The sequence below is a fragment of the Dromiciops gliroides genome, chromosome 4 (genome assembly GCF_019393635.1).
Source record: "Dromiciops gliroides isolate mDroGli1 chromosome 4, mDroGli1.pri, whole genome shotgun sequence".
Classification (NCBI taxonomy): domain Eukaryota; kingdom Metazoa; phylum Chordata; class Mammalia; order Microbiotheria; family Microbiotheriidae; genus Dromiciops; species Dromiciops gliroides.
In genome coordinates, this window is record NC_057864.1 from 296,447,168 (window position 1) to 296,466,197 (window position 19,030).

Sequence of the window (19,030 nt, forward strand, 5' to 3'; positions counted from 1 at the left end):
AAGTGAACATCAAAGGTGGACGAGTAGCCCTGAAAAGGGCTACTATAGTCCCCAACATTGGTTTTTTGTTTGTTTTGTGCTCACGATGACCTATAATCCTTCCACTTATCAGTCCTTTCCCAGGTCATCACCCATGGTTTCACTGAATTTTCCTTCCTTCACTGTCTCAGCTTTTTGGTAAATCAGTTCAATTCTACACCATTCTCTATGCTCGACTCCCCTTGCCTACCTGCCCTATCAATGATCATGTCTTAGCGAATGAGCCTAAGACTACTCCCACCATCTGATTATTTACATGCTGCTGAATAGAGCTTCTGAAAGTTATGAAAAATGGGATGACTGGGTTCACTACAAATTTGTTATATAATCTCAACTGGCTCTCACTGCAGCAAGGTAATCTTTTCATACCGCCCCTAAATGATTTACTCTCCTATTCACCACAGGGCTTACAACAATGGCTGGCACATAGTAAGTACTTAATAAGTTCTTGTTGACTGATTGTTCCTCAGACACACGACTCCATGTCTCATCTCCATCCTTTTGCATGAGCTACCTCCCGTGCCTGGAATACATTCCCTCCTCATCTATGCTTCATACAGTCCCTTTTTTCCTTCAAAAGGGAGCTCTGGTAGCAACTTTGACACAAAGCCTTTACTGATTTCCCCAACTGCAGGTTCTCTACTTCCCAAACTAAATTGCATTAACACTGTATATATTTTAATTTATTTACTTCATATGTTTATATTTACATATTTGTACTTGTTATTCCCTTCTTAGAATATAAAGTTCTTGGGAGTAGGGATTATTTAATTCTTTGTATTCCTAATACCTTGCACAGTACTTGGGGACAAAATACAATAAGTGGTATCTTGTATTCTCTCTACCTTTCAGTGACTTTTTCAACTATGAAGATGTGGTCTGCTTATAGAATATATATACAAAAGGCTATTACATTCTCACATATTCATCAAGCATGTCATTAATACATATGTAATTAACTCTTATAAAAATGTTGTAAAGCTAGAAAAGTGGGAATAAAAGCCCTAAGTTGTTTTCCAAGCTTTTGATACTTCTCCCATTTTTTCAAACATATTCCTTGTCAACTAGTGTCTCAGTTTCCTCAATAATTGTTTTTCCTGTAGCACATCTCTTTACTTGGTCTAGACCAACTGATCTTCACTTCTTTGTCTTCTTTAGTGTCACTTTTATTTCTTTATACAGCACATCAAGAACATGACGTAGTCCATGTGTGTTGGTTCTATTATCCTTGAAAGTTAAAGGAATTTGTTAAAAAACACACACACACACACACACACACACACACACACACACACACACACACACAAACTATACAGAGGGCAGCTAGGTGGTACAGTGGATAAAGCACTGGCCCTGGATTCAGGAGGACCTGAGTTCAAATGTGGTCTCAGACACTTGACACTTACTAGCTGTAGGACCCTGGGCAAGTCACTTAACCTTCAGTGCCCTGCCCCCCCCCCCAAAAAACCTATTCAGATCTTTTCCATTTTGACTTATTTGTTCTTGTTCTTCCAGCTTCACATTTAAATGTCCTTGGGATGACTTTTTTTATAAAGGTTTTTTGGCCAAGCTTTCCTCAAACTTATTTCTTCCTCCATTGTTTCTCATTGTTTTAAGAGGCGATTGTGTTCAAAATGTTCAACTATTTCCTTTTAGAAATAAAAAATCATTCTAAACTAGAGTTTATTTCAGCTGCCATATCTCCCTGCTTGGCAACAAGATCAAATATTTATTAACTGAACCAATTTCTAGGTGCCTTTGTGATCTTCTTGTTAAGACAATTGACTTACATCAATTTGACTTCTTTTGGAAATTATCTTAATTTGTGTCAAAGTCCATTCCTATGTCACAGCCCACATTTGAGTATCAACAGTTCCTTTAAATTGGTCATATTAGAATTGTTTTCATTACATGCCATACTTTGGCATGAGTTTTGTATATAAACTTTAAAAAGCCTTTGGCCTTTCATTTCTTACTCCTAACACCTATTTTCCAACATATTTTAGCTATATTCCTTTAGGCCTATCTTGACATTGAAATCACTGATTATTAAATTTGTTGATTTATTTTGGAGAACTTGGAGAATTTTTCACATCCCTTCTCTGCTTCATCCTCTGCAAAAGATGTTGGGACATAAGCAGCAACTATTTTCATCACAATCCGTAAATCCTTATCATGAAACAAAACAGAAGTTCATCAAGTGAAGAATAGCCAAACAAATTGTGGTTACATATAATGGAATATTATTGTGCCTTAGGAAAAAATTAATATGAAGAATCTGGAGAAGCATGGGAAGATTTATATGAACTGATACAGAGTAAACTTAGCAGAACCAGGAAAACAACATACACAATGACTATAATGAGGTAAATGTTAACAATATAAGGCCAAAACTGAATGTTGTATAATTAGAATGACCAAGTTTGACCCCAAAGATGAGAAAACATACCAGCCTCCTTTTTTTTACAGAGTTTGGAGGCTAAGGTTATGTAATAATACACACATAATCACACTTGGTTGATGGATTTATTAGTTTTGTTCAACTGCTTTCCGCCTTTCATTTTTATTCTTTATTCCAAGAGATGACTTGCTGTCTACGAGAAAGGGAGGAATATATGTGGGAATAAAGGTGGTATAAAAACAAGAGAGATCAACAAAAATTTCAAACCAAAAAAAAAATGCTCATTAGGAGCACTGTATTATTAGATAACTAAATGTCCCATGAAATGATGTATCTCATTGCATAATAAACCAACTCTATGGATTCCTTTAATTGCTTCTCCAAAGAAAACCTGTAAGCCATTCTTTCTTATACCTGCAACTTTCTTTTGTCTTCTGGTTTTATCTTTAAGCAAAAATGTCAAGATCAATATAATTCAATTCCTCAAACAGTATATCTACTCTGTAGTCAATGGATAAGAATTTCACATTTAGCATACCAACATTAAAGATATGGTTTACAAATGTTCTATAATAGCGGTACCAAGCTCAAATAGAAACAGGGCCATTAATCAGTACTTTAGGATCCCCATGGGTTGCATATTGACTTAGAGAACTATATATTACCATTATCTATGTTTTATTGTATTTTATTTTGTTAAATATTTCTCAATTATACTTTAATATGTTTCAGTCTACACTTGAAAGTATGGTGGGCCACATTTGGCCTAAAAGAGGAACATCTGACATCTTTGCTCCATAAGAGCTCTACTCATAGCATCCATTGCCTCCTCATCCATCACTTTACCACTGTTATTACACAAGTGAAAGGGGGCTACACATGACAGAGGACCATTTTGTATTTTTGTTTCATGATTTGTTTCATGATTTATTAAGTGGTTGGCCAGTTATTGGTACTGAGATTCTGTATTTAGCTAGGCCCCTTCTCAAAAAGCAATTACAATCTGTCCCTAGAAGTATATTCAAAGCCTTCCCAGCATGGCAGAACCTGCTAGAGCCTGTGCTCTTCAAACAGAATCTTTGATGACCCAGGGTCACATCTATGTAATAATGAGGCACCATAATCAAACTTTTAAACTTTAAAAATAATATTCTGTAGTTCTCAGTTTTTTAAAGCCTTCCCAGCATGGCAGAACCTGCTAGAGCCTGTGCTCTTCAAACAGAATCTTTGATGACCCAGGGTCACATCTATGTAATAATGAGGCAACATAATCAAACTTTTAAACTGTATCTTAAAAATAATATTCTGTAGTTCTCAGTTTTTTCTACTTTCAACAAGGCATTCTCCCCAATTGTCCCAAACAGAAAAGTTTTACTTTATTCTTCAATTGTTGCTGCTGTCTTTCACTCTTCAGAACCTTAGAACTTTTTAAAGAAAATTTCAGTTATCAGTCTGATTATCATTCCTCCTCACATGTATAATATGTAAATTCCTAAATAAAGATATTTATAGTTTACAAAGTAATGTTATACTTCAATAATAAGCAAAATGGAAACAGTATTTTTACATGTTCAGTAAAGCCAACTTTGAAATAACAATTTTTAAATGAATTATTTAAATTATTATTGAGGCACTATCTAGAATCTCTCTTAAAAGAACAGAGATTTACAAAAATACTAAGCCTCTTTTTCCCCCCCTAGTTCCTACTACATTATTGAAGTTCTTATACTCCATAAAAAGGGAATTCTGGCTGCATATATGAAGTCTTATTCTTCTACCATTTTCCTATATTAAAAAAGATGTTTATTTTTCCACTTTAAACTGTCAAATTATGCAAACCTTGGCTTTCTGGAGAAGAAACTGTTTAAAGGAACTCTTGTAATTTATACAATGATATTTTACAATATTCATGAAACTATAAAAAATAATTCAATTTTAGAATCAGCACTCTAAATTTAATCCAGTAAAAGAAAAAAATGAAGCAACTTCCAATGAATACCGAGTCAAAATAACTTACTTGCATTGTTTTGGTGACCTGACAGTACTTTAGTCCAATTCACAAAGTCCGCTTGGGCTTGTGATGGAACACAGAACCCACAAGAGTGAATCTGTAGATGATCACCTTTGCAGAAGAGAAGTTCTGAAATAAGTGTTTTGAATGGGGAGGAATGTGAAATTGGAGCCTCAAAATCTATTCAATCCTCTTTCATCTTAGCTTCGCTGCTCTAACAATAATAATAATAATAATAATATAATATTCTTAATATACCTAATATTTTTTAAATAATATTTTAAGATAAGTTGAGTTTACATGTTATCAGTGCTGATAAATAATAAAGGCTTTAAATTTCTGCCGTCCTTATAAGTTTGTACTTTTCAAGTGTTTCCTGAGATGTAAATATTATTCATCCCTCATTTTAATACAGTAACATAAACAGCCACAAGGTGGCAGATGCCTAAGAATTCTAAAGGAGAGAAAGACATCTTCAGAAAACACATGTAATATGTGAAACTATGGATGTAATTTAACCTACTGGGAAACAATCAACTGAGTAAAGTAACACAGCTCTATTTTCAAAAGATTAGGGAGACTGAACTGGTAATACTGGCTCTCCAAACCTACAGGAAGTACTAAACCTTTGCACTCATGTTACAAAGAAGACTGTATTTTTATGTTAACCCCATCAAAAGAAGAAATGGATGTGAAGTGAAAAAGCAGAGATGGGGGGAAAAAAAAGACCAAATAAGTGGTAACTGCTTATGAAAGCAGATGAGAGCAATGTTTGTGTTTCCTTTTTTTATGTTTTCTATCTAACAAAAAAGTAATACTTTATCTGTATTATAGTAATCTTCTTTCTAAAATAAAATGTGCTTTGATATTAGAACCTTTATCAGAACGGCAAGTAGAAAGTACAGAAATTATGAATGAGAGCTCAAGTAGAAATTATTGCTAAGTAGTTTTAAATACAACAGTTTTTGCATAGGAGAGTCTAAAGAAAGTAAGCTGACTTTAGTCAACATTCCAGATTTAAAAAGATAAAAATATAATCATTGTATTACTTCATTTGAACACATTAATTCATAGCTTATTTACTATCTACTGATTACTAAAATGTTCAAATAACTAAACAAAAAAGTAAAATACATGGTCCACATCTGATATTTTTAGCTTCCTAAAAAAAGATGAGGTACTTTTTCTACAATGGAAAAAATTACTGAAATAAAAATTATTTTCATATGTTATAAAACCATCAATTTTTTTCTACTCAAACTCCTTTGAAATACAGACCTCAAATGGTTGTTGCAATGTGAAGTCTATTTCGCAAATGCAGGGTTTTGTATCATTCCAGGATAAACACTTATGGCAGGGATCTTTTTCATCAGTTCCAGTATAGTCAATCTGCAAGAAAAAAACAAAACAAAACAATAGTCACTGTCTAATCAGGAAAAGCTGCTAAAATACTGAAACAGCTTATTATAAAAACAGAAAATTAATCCACACCAGGCAACTTAAAGCACTAAGATAAATTTGGGGGGGGGGGGTGAGGCAATTGGGGTTAAGTGACTTGCCCAGGGTCACACAGCTAGTAAGTGTTAAGTGTCTGAGGCTGGATTTGAACTCAGGTCCTCCTGACTCCAGGGCTGCTGCTCTATCCACTGTGCTACCTAGCTGCCCCGACAATTTATTTTTAACATCATCACTTTTAGATAGTAGCAATAGAAAAAAAAATAACAAAATATTAAATTGAAAAAATAAAATTTAAAACATTCTACACATCCTAACTTCTGTTGTTAAGCACAGATTTATCTTTATATACATCTAATGAAAATATATTTATAGGTAAGACATACAAGTTTATAAGTACTTGTAGAAAACACAAGGTGTAAGTTAAGATTTCTGAAATGAATTATTAAAAAGAACACGTGAAGGCAACAAATCAGTTACCATGTATATACAATATTAATACTTTTTGTATCCCTCACAAGTTACTCCTTTTTTTCCAACTTCACATGTAAAATCTCACATCAGAGGCTAGTGAAAGATTTTGAGTAGTATCACTTCATAAAACATCAAGATGCAGTATGGGGAAAACAAGTTTATAGAAATCACAGAGAGAACTAAATAAGCAAAGTCATCCAAGGGATAAAACTGGAAGGACACCAAAGTTATAAAAGAGAAAATAAGTGTAAAGATTTTTATGATTCTTTTCATCACCAAGGACAGAGGAGCATTTGAAATTTGAAATCTAGCTCATAGTCCCAAATAAATCTCTTGAGGAAGTGGTATGGTCCCAAAGAAAGCAAAGATGGAAAAACAATTAGTCTGAGCCATGTATACAAAGAAAAGGCTCCAACAGTAGGGCACATAATTTTGAGGGTTGTGAGGGAATGATTCTCAAAGTATTTGAAAAAAGGAAAAAATACCAAAAGTGTAGGGAAAATCTCAAACCTTATTAGACCCAAAATAGGTAACTGAAAGAATATCATTAACCAATAGCTTATATATATATATATATATATATATATATATATATATATATATATATATACATACATACTTTCCAGGCTATATAAAATTTTTATGAAGATAATATACATACACAACTAGGGTATCCTTGATGAAGATAGCAGAAGGAACATACAGGCTTTTGTAAAAGACATTCCACAGCAGATCATTATCTGTCTATCCCAACAATTCTCACCACAGGAAAAACTAAATAGAGAAAAAATGCCTATGGCCTGAGTATGCTATGCAAGAGATGGACACCCTATAGAGCTTGTGTGTTTGTATATGTGCATGTGTGTTATTGAAAGGCAATGAAAATGAACAACAAGCTCTCACTGAGAAACTAAAAAGTGCTTTTAATGACCCCAAGAATCTTTTTAAAACAAAGGATCACCTTTTTTTTTTTATATACCAATATTCTTCCAGTGATATTGCATGACTGCTATAATCTCCAACAAACAAGTTAAACCATCATTCAAAGGGCAATGGAGAGACACCTGGGGAAGAACAGGCTGCAACACAATATAAACAAGGAACTGAGTAGGAAAAACAGCATAAAGGAAAGGAGCAAAGAACCATATGACTGAAAAAGAATAATGGCTGTCTGGGGGAGGAAAGAAGGGAAGGATAGAGAAAAATTTGGAACTCAAAATCTTACAAAAATGAATGTTGAAAACTACATTTACATGTAATTGGAAAAAAATACTATTACGATGGGAAAAAAAGAAAAAGAATAATGGCAGTCATGAGTAAAATTCAACAAAAGTAAACTGAGTTTTTCTCCAAGCAAGATAGCATTTTGTTAACAGGGCACAAATCTATTAATAAAAGGACCAATGGTTTGTTTTGATTTATGTCAAAGATCCTAAGATGAAGACAATTCATTTTTTATAAAGTTAGAATAAAGAATAGAAGAGGGTAGGTGACATTATAGTTGAGGAAAACATTACTGGTTGCATACCTAAGGTGTGGGGACCAATTTTTAATTGGGGAGTGTTAGCTAAGTAGCTCGCTACAATATTGGAGCAAGGAAGGAGACCAGCAGCCTCCCTCAAAACAGAGCAGGATTTATTTAACAAGAACGAACTTAAAAAAAAAAAACATAAACAGGATCAGTAGGATCAAGGGAAAGGAAATAAAATGGGGAAAGGGAAATTATACAACCTGAGTTACACCACCGCCCAGGAATCAGCTGAGAATACACAGCAGTGTCCTGTTGCCTTCCAGCTTCCAGATAGAATCACGAATCTCCTCACTTCTTCTCAGCAGACCCCAGACAGCCCCCAGCCAACTGCCTAGCCACTGACAGTCACATGACTGCCCTCACTAGGCTTCCAATCATTATAATTTTGCCAGGCCCATGTAGGCATCGGCGAGTAGTGATGACGTGAGATGCCAGCGCCATAGTGACGGCTACAACCAGTGGGTGGAGCACCGTGCCATTTGTGGAGCCCCAGAGGTCAGGGCACGCTGAAGTGTTTTTTTGTTTTTTTATTCTAGCCAAAAGATGGGGTCATCAAAACCTCAAATAACAATTAATTCTTTACATTGGGACAACATAATTGTTTGGAAGTTGGAAAAAAGTGTGTAGCATCAGACTCCTTTTTCCCTCCTGTGACTAAAAAAAAAAAATCATTGTTTGAGTCTACCTGCAAGGTTAAAAGATAGTGGGGCCAAACTTCTCTGGATAGCAAACCACACATCTTTGAAGTGTAGCTTGGTGGTGTAAAGACTATTTCCTTGGGGCAAGAATAGAATAGCAATTAGCAGGAGAACTGGATTTCTAAACTTAACTCCTTATAGATGAGCTGAATTTCTGAGCTAAGTTCAGAGACAAAGAACTATGACTTAGGCAGTTACAGGAAAAAATTAATTAACTGTAAATAGGATAAATATAAGATTATACAGAATCAATTTAATCTTTTTATGGTCCAGTAATGTAATAAAAGCAAGATATAACTGATAGGCAGCTTACATGCTCCACCAGCCTCCTCATCAAGAGCAAGAAAGGCTCCCAGCACAATGGTGGGGTCCCTGTAGTAAACTTATGGAAATACATAAAACAAGAGGTAATACAGAATGGACAAGTATTCAGGTGTGGCATCTGCACTGAGGGAAGGAATACCCACATGGATGAAATTACAGATTCACTGGAGTAATGAATGGGTAATTACTCAATAAGCTCTTCCTTACATTACTCTCTTACTATGTGCCAGGCACTGTGCTAAGAGCTTGGGAAACAAAGCCAAAAACACATTCTCTGTCCTCAAAAACATCTTACTCTAATGGACACAACATGTAAACGACTATGTATATGTAAGATATAGATAGTATAACGGGGTGGGGAGAGGCAATCTATAAAGGCATCTTGCAAGAATAACATGTAATTGCTATACCAATTTTTAACTTATAAAGGGGTGTTAAAGGGCATCACCATGTTTTTATTAACCTATAAACAAATTACTAAATCTTACACTTGGAACTACCCACTACCTTCCTCCAGTTACCATGTTCTTACCTTTTACTTTACCATATATGCACTAAATCAACTCTACAACCCTCACAAATCACAATTACAGTATGGAATTTTGGGGGCAAAGATACATGAGTTTGCCATTTCCTTCTTCAGTTCATTTTACAAATGCCCAGGGTCACACAGCTAGTAACTCAGGAAGACTCATCTTCCTGATGAGTCTTTCTGACTCTAGGGCCAGCACTCTATCCATTGTACCCACCTAGCTGCCTCTATGTGGTCTTACCCCCTCATATTCTTTTACAGATGAGGAAACAGGCCCAGGAAGATAAAGTGACTTACCTGTGGTCATAAAGCAACTAAGAATCATAAGCAAAATTTGAACCCAGATCCTCTGACTCCACCTACTTCACCATCTTAACCTATATTCGTCTCAGTTCCCTTAGTCATAAAATGTAGATAGTAACAGCACCTACCTCACAGGGTTACTGTGAGCATGAAATAAGATAATAGTTGTAAAGTGCTTGGCACAGTGTCTAGCACATAGTAGGTGCTTTGTAAATGCTTCTTCCCTCACTCCCCTTTCCTCCAACAATTTTTTCCTTAATAATTTAAAATATAAGTTCACAATGCCAAAATTTCCTGCTATTCTCTTGAAGTCTTTCCTTCCCTTGGTTTCTAAGGTCATATATGACCATAGCTCTCCTCTTACCTGTTTCTCACCTTCTGTGTACTGAAATATTCCTTTTCCTTCAAGGTTTAGCCTTGTACTCTGCTCTTCTCTTTTTTCCTCTGGTCTCTCACTCAATTCTATGCCTTTAACTATTATCCTAGTCAAGGTGGCTGTCAAATTTGGTGTAGTGGAACCAGTGATAGACTTAGAAAACCTGCACTCAAGTTTCAATCTCAACATCTATCTACCTTTGTGATCTTGAGAACACATCACCTGCCTGAGCCTCGATTCCCTAATCTGTAAAATGGGACAAATAATATTTGTACTACCTAACTCAGTGGTTTTTTGTGGGAAAGCTGCTTTGTAAATCTTAAAGTGCAATGGAAATATCTATCTCTAGCCTGAGCCCTCTTCAAAGCACAAGTTCTGTATTTCCAGCAGCTTTCTGTACATTTATTTTTATCAATGCCCTGTCACCTTAAGTTCAACCTTAAACCAAAGTCATCCTTAACTTTTAGACATATGGGAACCTTTAATATCATCTAGTCAAATCTCTTCCTTTTAAAATATGGAAACTGAAGCACAGAGCTGCTAAGTGATTTGCCTTAGGGCACATGACTAGTTGGTCCTAAGACTGAAGTCAGAACTCAGGTCTTCTGACTTTTAATCCAATACTCATTCAACTACACCTTGCCTTTCACCTTCCCAATGGGTTTTTTTTGTGTTTTTTTTTTGGGGGGAGGGGGTGAGGCAATTAGGGTTAAGTGACTTGCCCAAGGGTCACACAGCTAGTAAGTGTTAAGTGTCTGAGGCTGGATTTGAACTCAGGTCTTCCTGACTCCAGGGCCGGTGCTCTTTCCACTGTGCCACCTAGCTGCCCCTTCCCAATAATTTTTAAAAACTCTCCTTCCTTAATTCCACATTTCTGTTATTAATATTGTTAATAAGAATATATTAATCACCTGGATTTGATGGAGGTGCATTCTTATCCAAAAATATTTTTTATAAAACCCTGGCTTAATAGGAGTAAAATGTCCTTCAAATGAACTCTAATCTGAACCCAGACAGCTAGCAGATAAAAGACCCTACCTAGTGACTTCTTTTCCCTCGGGATAGTAAGTCCCAATCTTATGGTAATAACTGGGCTTCATCATCCTTGCCAAACCCTTTTTTGGAATCCTGTAATATTATCATGATGCTTCTGTATTTCCTCCATACTTGTTATAACTGAAATTGTTAAACTGCTTTTTGCTTCTGGGTTGATTTCTGTATCATGCTACTGAAACTGACAATACCCTGTAATCAGTGAACAAAAAAACCCAACCATATATGCCCTCAGAAATGGGGAGTCTCTGAGCTTCACTCTTAGGAGAGGAGTCTTCACATGATCATGTGTTGTGTATTTCTTCTTGGGACAAAATATTAAATTGATATTGTTTTTCCTATCCATTCTCTGATCTGGTTTCTGTGAGGTACCTACTTCTGGTAAGAGAGGCAGGAATAGCCTTCTCTGATCTGGGTGATCAAATGGTAGGAGATATTGTTGATGTCTCTGACCTGTTTATTATCTTGTAGGAGTTTGGGTACAAAAACTATATTTAATATTCAACAATATCATTATTCTCCTAGTCACTTAGGCTCAATTTTTTACTCCTCTTTCCTCTCACTTCATTCCCACAAATCAAACCAAACAAGTCATCAAGTCTTATCAACTCTTCCTATATCCACCCCCTTTCCATTCTCACAGCCACTGCCTTAATCCAAAATTTTATCAATGTATGTATTTTATTAATGTATACAGTACTGCAACAGTCTCTAAGTTATATCTGCAATCTAAACTAGACATTTCTATCAAATTCATCTTTCTGAAACATTGCTTGACAATTCATTCTCCTGTTCCCAAAAAATAAAAAAAAATAAAAAATTAATTCCTTCCCACCCCCACCACATTCTACAGAGTAAAGTTCAAATACTTCAGCCTCACATTCAAGATCTCTACTTATTTTTTTTTTTTGGTAAGGCAATTGGGGTTAAGTGACTTGCCCAGGGTCACACAGTTAGTAAGTGTTACGTGTCTGAGGCTGGATTTAAACTCAGGTACTCCTGACTCCAGGCCCAGTGCTCTATTCACTGTGCCACCTAGCTGTCCCCTCCCTACTTAATTTTAACCCTGTAACGACTGGAATGATGCCACCTGCTGGAGAACTACTGTAGGAAAGCTCCGCTATGAGGAGAAGGCACCTGAGGGCAGGCCATGTGGCTTTTCTTTGGCATCAGGAAGTGATGTTAGCTTGTGGGAGGAAGAGGGGGCGAGGCTGGCTCTCTCACGCTCTTTCGTCTGGACTCTGGTGGAGAGTAGAGCTAAAAATGCGCTCTCCCTTTGATAGATGAATCTAGACCTTTCTCCCTTCACCAAATTCTAACTCTCCTTAATAAATGCTTAAAAGTCTAAACTCTTGCTAAAGCTTATAATTTATTGGCAACCACTCATTAGATATTTTAGACAGTATAGCTAGAATTTTAGCCCCTTACAACGCCAACTAAATACCTCAATCATACCTTACAACACACTCCTCTTATATAAAATGTCTACTCCAGCCAAATGGTCCCTTCAATACACATATATTTCTTTTGTTTTTACTCATTTCATCTTCGACAATTTTAAGTTCTTGATACAAAACATTTTCCCCTTTTATCTGTTTATCAAAATCCAATATGACTTCTATGGCCAGCTTAAATGTCAAACCATCTATGAATAGAAATGATCTCTTTAGTTGAAAGGCTTAAGAAACTGTAGTAGATTAATGTAATAGAATATTATCAACCCCATAAGAAATGATGAATACAAGGAATTTTGAGAAATGAGATGGCACACAAATTGATACAGACTGAAGAGAAGCAGGAAAAACCATATACACAATGATGGACACAATGTAAATTAAAAGTATAAGAAAACAAAGAATAGCTGCGTAATTATAATTACCAACAAAGGCCACCATTGAAAATAATTACTAAAGGGGCAGCTAGGTGGCACAGTGGATAGAGCACCAGCCCTGGAGTCAGGAGTACCTGAGTTCAAATCCAGCCTCAGATACTTGACACTTACTAGCTGTGTGACCCTGGGCAAGTCACTTAACCCCAATTGCCCTACCAAAAAAAAAAATTAATAATAATAATACTAATTACTATAGACACAAGTTTTGGATAGGCTTATATTAACCTATCAATATTATACCAATAAGGGATTGTCCAAATGTCTCCCAGCTTCTCATGGTCCCAGGCCACATGTTAGAGGAGGCAGAGAGCTTCGGTATGCCAGTTAGCACAAGTGAGCGAAAAGCCCCCCAAAGAGACAGCATGTGATCCCAAGGAGACAGGAGAGAGAGCGCAAAAGACAGAGACCATGTGGTCCCAGAGAGGCAACATGGCTATCTGTCCAGGTTTTTTAAAAATCTCTTTTCAACAAGAGGCGGATCATTGTATATCAATCAAAGCTAATTGGGTCATTTATACATCAAAGAAATCTAATTGGTTGACCTGACTTGAAGGTGGGCTATATTATAATGAACTCTAAGGATTACATCAGAGAAAGGAATGTAAGACCCTCATTCAAGAGGATCAGGGCAAAGTCCATTCCTCTAGGTATGGTTGAATCCCATCAGTCCTTCAGCAATCTAGACAAAAGAATCTATCTATCTCTTTAGTACTCTTGGGTTTGTCCCTGATGAGATTTGGTGAAGTCTCTCATAGAAAACAACTTTTTTGGGAGGTGAGGGTGGGGGTTGGGACGGGGATGGGGTGGGGGGAGGGGAAGGACTGATCCTTGAGTCACCCAAGAAATCGATTATTGATAATTTTCTCACACCACAGAGAAGAGATGAGGCAACAATATGATACACTGGAAAGAGAAAGAGTATTGGCTCTGGAGATAGAGGACCTGCATTCAAACTCTGCCTCAGCCATTGCTATGAGGAGGCACCTAGGTGGCACAATGAATAGAGTGCTAGACCTGGAATCAAGAAGCCTCATCTGCCTGAGTTCAAATCTGACCCTGGACATTTATTAGCTGTGTGACCCTGGGCAAGTCACTTAACCCCATTTGCCTCAGTTTCCTCATCTATAAAATAAGCTGTAGAAGAAAATGGCAAACCACTACAGTATCTTTGCCAAGCCCAAATGGGGTCACAAAGAGTCAGACATGACTGAATTGAATTTACTATGAGGCTGTGAGAATGTCATTTCACCTTCATGGACTTCAGCGCCATCATACATAAAATAAGGATATTGGACTAGATGGCATCTAAGGTCCCTCCTGGCTCTAGATTTATGATCCTTTTATAATCTTTTGTTAAAGAAATTATGGGTTTGTAATTTTGCACACACTGTCAAATATGGTTAATATGTCAACTGGTTTTGCTTAACAAGAGAAGGCTAACTGGTAGATGGGAGAGGTAATATAAAAACAACAGTTATCAATAAGATTTTGTTTTTGAAGAATCCAGTACTTGTTCTTTTCTGAACTCCGAAACTGCTACTCTTTTGTCATTTATATTCTGCCTTAGATTCTTAGAACTTGAAGTTAGTAGGGATTTTACACATCATCTAGTCTAACTTCCCATCTTTAATGCATGAATTTCTTCAGTATCTCTAATAAGTAAACACTCAGCCTGTCTGAACACTTTATACTATTAGTGGCAGACCTGGGAGCATGAAATTTGACCGAATTTAAGCCTGTAAAGCTCAAAGTCAGTCTGTAAAAACAGACCTGAAGAAATTTTTACTCAATCCTACTACCTCTCTTTAAGAGACAGGGAGGAAAAGACCTGAGAGCAAATACTATTGGCCTATAGTATAGGGATAATACTGTTTGGGGTTTTTGTTTGGTTGTTTTGCAGGGCAATGAGGGTTAAGTGACTTGCCCAGGGTCACACAGCTAGTGTCAAGTGTCTGGGGCTGAATTTGAACTCAGGTCCTCCTGAATTCAGGGCTGGTGCTTTATCCAATGCTCTACCTAGCTGCCCCCAGATATTACTGCTAATATGAAAATATACCTCCCCATAGAGGCAACTATTTAAAAGTAGTCATTTAAAATAATTAATAAATAATTTACAAAACAATGTGTCATCAATTAATGTCTATTTCTATCCTGGGGGGAAAATGATAACTAAAAAAAATGCTTATAGTAAGGTATTCTAGAAATAGCCTTAGACTGCATCCAAGACCTCATTTCTGGTTTCACCTTTACTAGTAAATCACCTTGAACAAGTTACCTAAATTATCTGACTCACTTTCCTTATCTGTAAAATGAGGGGCTTGGACTAACTTGAGCTAAATGACTTACAGGGTCCCTTCCAGCTTTAATTTACCACAATTTTCTGATTCTAAGTGTCTATGTCTTATCTCACCAAATAGATTTATGTGCCCTGAACCAAGGACTATGTCTTATACTTTGTAATATCTACAGTGCCTACATAACTGATGCTCTATATCTACTAAGTGATTAACATCTTTTACAAATTTAATAAGTCAGCACCCTTACTCAAGTGGCCCATAGTATTCTTCATCAGTTGAAATTTCAAGGGTGGCTGGTTCTCTCTGATAATGATTTTGTAAGGAAATCTGTTGGAGATAATACCTGTGAATGAAACAAGTTTTGTACTAAAGATAACAAGTCAGATCCTTTCTATTATAGTTAGAAAGAAAAAAAGTACTCAGGGCAATAACTAGTATCAAGGAGCTCTAAGAGTAACTTAGGTTCCATTATTTTAAAAAATTCATGCTTATTAAATGTCAAAAGAATGAAAGGAACAATGCAGCATACAATGATTGGCTAGTTACCTGCCAGGCAGGCTTAAGTCTTAAAGACAATAAACCAGAAGCAAAACAGAGCAACAGATGTGGATGAATAGATTACTTACTGGGTTATCATGTTTCTGAGTTTTGTTTTCCTACCACTATAAAATTTTCTCCTTGGTAATTCTAAAAATATGTTCGTTACCAAGGAAAGAGTATAAGGCCAGTGCTAAGGAAAAGGTAGAATTAAAGGCTATGCACTTTTCTACACTGCGCAGAAGTAGTGGAAAACTTCTATTTCTGAATGTAACTCTGCTCTAAAGGAAATCAATATAAGATCTGTATTAAGTAACTCAACAAAATGCTGAGTAACAAAGTATCTTACCAGTAGAATTAAGCACATTAATATCAAAATGGAATTCTACATCCTATCTTAGACATACGATCACATTAAAGTATTTTAGTGATGAATGGGAAAATGTTATTGTGTTTGAATGAACTATCTGTGGTTCGTAAAAGAATATGAAATCACCAGAACACTAGAGTTTAAGTTACTTGACCCCAAATAGATGCTAATTATAATTATAATATAATAATTTATAATTATTATAATTTCTCCCACATATATACAAGGTGAGAGAACTCAAGCTGATTCAGAAAGTTAAAAAAAATACATTAAGACACTGAATTATATTTCATTTATAATCAATATTAGATTTAAATTTCTTTTTAAACAGCAAGTGTTAGATTTAAGAAAAAAAATCAGAACACAGAATTGTCATAGAACTGTATTAAAAGATTATTGTGAGAGTCTAATTCTGTGGCCTTAATTTTTACTTTGAAATAATTTTGCCTATTAAAGGATCAATTTTTACTAAATGACTTTTTTTCTGAAACCTAAGCAAAAGAATTTCTATAGTGTCAATTATGCATAGAGCATGTTTTAAGATACTTGCCAGTTAGAAAAGAAATCTGTTCTTTTGATACTTAAAGAGACTCTTGGGGACACAAGTGATAAAATAACCGGAGAGATGCAAAAGAACCAATTACAAGCATCTGGGAGTGTTACAAAGAGAAAGAAGAATCTGATTAGTTTGGGAGCATGGGGGCAGGTCTACAAAAGTTATTAGAATCAGGTAGAACTACTCCTCTATGGCTAAATAGCTCTAAAGGTAAAAAGGACCAAAGTTTAGTTTGTCAAAATGGTGTCTTAATTCAGAATACATTTTAAGTTTTTACAGGATCAGAGACCTAGAGCCGCACGTGACTTTATCTATTTAGTCCAACCTCCTCACAAGGAAGAAAGCGAGGTGGAAAGGTTAAACAATTTGCACAAAGTGACATAGGCAGCAAGTGGCAGGGCTCCAATTCAAACCCAAGTCCTCCACCTCCAATTTTGGTATTCTTTTCACTATACCACAACTTGCCAAGATAATCCTGCTTGATTCTTCTTAATCCTGTTACAGACAGTAACTTAAAACTGGACTGCATTCAAGGACATAATCATGTACTAGTGAATATCTACATTAAACTTGAGAATCCTCCTCCAAGTTAGCACAAAACAATTTACATTACAAATTCAGTATCTTGAACCATAACCAACATCGAGGACCTTGGCCTAAAAAACATTACTTTTGTTTCATAACATTTTAACTAGCTCCCACCTATCATTATACACTTTAAGAACATACTAATTTATTCTTTGATATATTTCAAATTGTTGTAACAGGATTAAACATCAAAATTATTTTCAAAGAATTTTATAAATTAAGTGGATGCTCACTGAAGGGGTTATGAAGAGTCATGTGGTGGGTATAAACAGACTACAAAAAGCACCAATCAATAATTGTGTAAGAGAAGTAGAGTAAAAGATAGCAAAGGATTTACTGGAGGATATGGACAAGGGTTGTATCTGCATGATTGTTTAGAGTATCTACATATTGATGAAAACACAGATCCACTGATGAATATACTTCAAAGTATCAAAGCATATAAATTAAAAATGGTACTATTCTTATTAATTTCATTTTATTTAAACTAGGTAAATCTAAAACCCCACAAAAGATAGGTACATACATATATTTAATGGGAGAAAAAAACAGGCTGTGAGGTACAAGCATTAGAATGTAGAAAGAACAAGAAGCACCTTTTACGGGGAAGTCCAAGGTAACCTATAGACAATTACTCTTTTTCTAACATTTCTTAGTAATAAGATACTGATCACCTGACTTTATCTGGGACTTGAAAATCTAAAGTAGACAGAAAAATATCCTGATCTTTAAATGAAACCCTACAGAAAAGTGCCAAGTTTACTTTGCCCTGGTATTCCCCCATTTCTCAATGGGGAAATAAACTTAAAAGGTGTGGGAGGCTTACGGTTTCTAAGTGATGACAAGAACTTCCTGTTATACAGCTGCATGAAAAAACATACTTTGGGCTACATACTTGGTTGAACAAATTAAAAACCCTGAGTATAATGGGCAGTGTTTGGGAAAATTATCTGGATTCTTATATGTTAGCCATGAGTTTGTTAATGTCATTTCTTCAAATCTCCAAAAGTAACAAAATTTGAAAATAAAGAATTTACAAAAGAGAGCTAAAATTAGAATCAAAATATTAAAATTAAAAGGGGGGGGGGGACAGCCAAGTGTCACAGTGGATAAAGCACCGGCCCTGGATTCAGGAAGACCTGAGTTCAAATCCGACCTCAGATACGTGACACTTACTAGCTGTGTGACCCTGAGCAAGTCACTTAACCCTCACCCCGCCCCCCCAAAAAAATTTAAAAGGGAAGTTAGAGATTATTTACACAAACATTCTTGTTCTACAAAACCAAGGCTAAGATTGCAACACTGTTCATGTTGTAGTAGAAAGAGGCCTGGATTTGAAATTAGTAGATCTGGGTTCAAGTTCCAACTCTGCTACTATCTGTATTATCAGTTTTCACTAATGTCAGTACTTCCTCTTTCCCTGAAATAATTTCATGAGTTACTGGGACCAAAAATATTCATCACCAGAAGCTTCTCTATCTAGTGCTGATGTTTTTGGCCTTAAGAACTATGGTGGACCTCTCTGAATTTAACTAATCAAGTCTTCACCCAAATACATGGACCTTGTGGTCTCACATGACTTCTAGGATACAAA

General features: G+C 35.8%; 1 protein-coding gene across 1 annotated transcript in view; it reads right to left on the reverse strand.

The window, feature by feature from the left end:
* Window positions 1–19,030, reverse strand: part of TMEM30A (transmembrane protein 30A) — a 42,820-nt gene that overhangs the window by 20,382 nt on the left and 3,408 nt on the right. The window contains exon 2 of the mRNA XM_044001348.1: window positions 5,730–5,840. Coding sequence (XP_043857283.1) covers window positions 5,730–5,840 — 111 coding nt within the window. The remainder of the gene's footprint in view (window positions 1–5,729; window positions 5,841–19,030) is intronic.